The sequence below is a fragment of the Colobus angolensis genome, unplaced genomic scaffold, assembly GCF_000951035.1.
Source record: "Colobus angolensis palliatus isolate OR3802 unplaced genomic scaffold, Cang.pa_1.0 Scaffold64, whole genome shotgun sequence".
NCBI lineage: Eukaryota > Metazoa > Chordata > Mammalia > Primates > Cercopithecidae > Colobus > Colobus angolensis.
This window is the reverse complement of record NW_012120043.1, coordinates 189,912-191,866: the sequence shown is the minus strand read 5'-3', so window position 1 is coordinate 191,866 and position 1,955 is coordinate 189,912. Positions and strand designations below refer to the sequence as shown.

At 59.1% G+C, this 1,955-nt stretch overlaps 1 protein-coding gene across 2 annotated transcripts in view; it reads left to right on the top strand.

The window, feature by feature from the left end:
* The window catches only part of ODF3L2 (outer dense fiber of sperm tails 3-like 2), an 8,950-nt gene that overhangs the window by 4,881 nt on the left and 2,114 nt on the right, over window positions 1-1,955 (top strand). For both annotated transcript variants that reach the window (XM_011963966.1, XM_011963967.1), the window contains one exon: window positions 1,475-1,588. In XM_011963966.1, coding sequence (XP_011819356.1) covers window positions 1,475-1,588 — 114 coding nt within the window. The remainder of the gene's footprint in view (window positions 1-1,474; window positions 1,589-1,955) is intronic.

Below are 1,955 nucleotides of genomic sequence, written 5' to 3'. Positions count from 1 at the left end.
AAAAATTAGCAGGGCATGATGGTGGTGCCTGTGGTCCCAGCTGCTCAGGAGGCTGAGGAGGGAGGATTCCTTGAGCCAGGAAGTGGAGGCTGCAGTGAGCCATGAGCCACGGCACTCTCCAGCCTGGGCGATGGAGGGAGACGCTCTAACTCCCCAGCCTCTTGCAGTCCTGGGGGACTGTATTTGCCCTGGGCCTAGGGAAGGGGCTAAACATAGACCCCTCCCTCCTGCCAGTCTAAGAAAGGATGAGGCTATGGCTAAGGGTCAGTGACTACCCTTGGAGTGTGGCCAGTGAGCCTGCCTTGGGGACCACAGCGTGTGTGCAAGTACTCGTGCCTGTGGCAGGGAGGTCTGGAGCCGTGTCTGGGCCACACTGCATGCCACGGACTCCTCAGGGGAGGGCGAAGGTTTGGATGACGTTTCCTGCCTCACCCGTGGCTCGCTGCCACGTGTACTGAGTGTGTGCACAGGCGGTCTGTGGGGCCGTGAACACTGGTCAGGCTGCTACACGCAGGTGCCCGGCATCCGTCACTGGATGTGCTTTGGTGTGGCAATAATGGCGATCGCGGCAACTGGTCCCCATCACGAACTGCAAGGCCCCAGGATCGCTCCCTTCTGCAGATCCTCTCATGGTTTGATTTTCGCAACATACTGATGAGGAAAATAAGGCTTAGGATAAATGACTTGGCCAAGGTCACCGGCTCACAAGAGGCCCTGCTGGATTTAAACCTGGTCCAATGCCAAGCACCTCTCTTAAGCATGGGACTTGCCAACAAGCCCAAGCGCTGGTTCAGGGCCTAGTTGCTCTTGTTACTCTTACTTTATGTACAGTTTTTTTTTTGAGACTCCGTCTTCCTCCGTTGCCCAGGCTGGAGTGCAGCGGCACGATCACAGTTCACTGCAGCCTCAACCTCCCAGGCTCAAGTGATCCTCCCCCTTCAGCCTGCCGAGGAGCTGGGACCCCAGGTGCATGCCAACGTGCCTGGCTAAGTTTTAAATTTTTAGTAGAGACGGGATCTCACTGTGTTGCCCATGCTGGTCTCAAAGTCCTGAGCTCAAGTGGCCCTCCTGCCTCGGCCTCCGAAAACGCTGGGATCACGGTTGTGTGCCACCACACTCAGCCTAATTATGTCCAGTTCCAGCAAACCCACGAGCTGGTTCTCCAGCCCACACCTGCGCAGAGGTTAGAGGGGCAGAGGGGACTGCAAACAGCAGCAGGGCAGAGCACGCAGGAAGCACTTTGATTGTGAGGAGACAGAAGAGCTGGATGAGACGGTCAGAGCAGAGACCTGAGGCCACTCAGTTCAGGCAGCCACGACTCAGGGCCCCGGGGATGACCACTCCGAGATGGGGCTGGGTGGAGTGTCTCTGACCTGGTGGGAGTGTCTCGGGGGCAACAGGGGCACTGATGCCGGGAGGTGGGGCAGGCACTGTCTTCGGAGTCACTCCCAGCACTGTGGGTTCCTCTCCCCAGCACCACCTCAGGACACCAGCCCGGGCCCCATCTACTTCTTGGACCCCAAAGTCACACGCTTTGGCCGCAGCTGCACCCCTGCCTACTCTATGCAGGGCCGGGCCAAGTCTCGGGGTGAGTACTGGACCCACGCAGCCGCACGGGGACCTGCTTTCCGGGGTCTCAGCGACTCTCCTGCCCTGTCCTCCCTCTCCCTCTTATCCTTGGAGTTCTTCGAATGCCAGTGTCTTTGGAGTGATCACATCCCAGGGACACGGAGGAGGGGCCGCCGTTCCAGTGCCCACAGGGGCTGGGGGAACTGAATGAGTGAAGTGGGTCAGGGTCATGGAGGCCCTGGGCACACGTGACCACAGGGGCAGCTGGCCTTGGTGTCAGAAGGTGAGAGGTGAATGGGGATTGTGGCAAATCGGCAATGTCCTTCACAGGCACCCAACAGCTTGCCTGCACACCTGAGGCACCTGCCTGACTCCATTCTCCCATC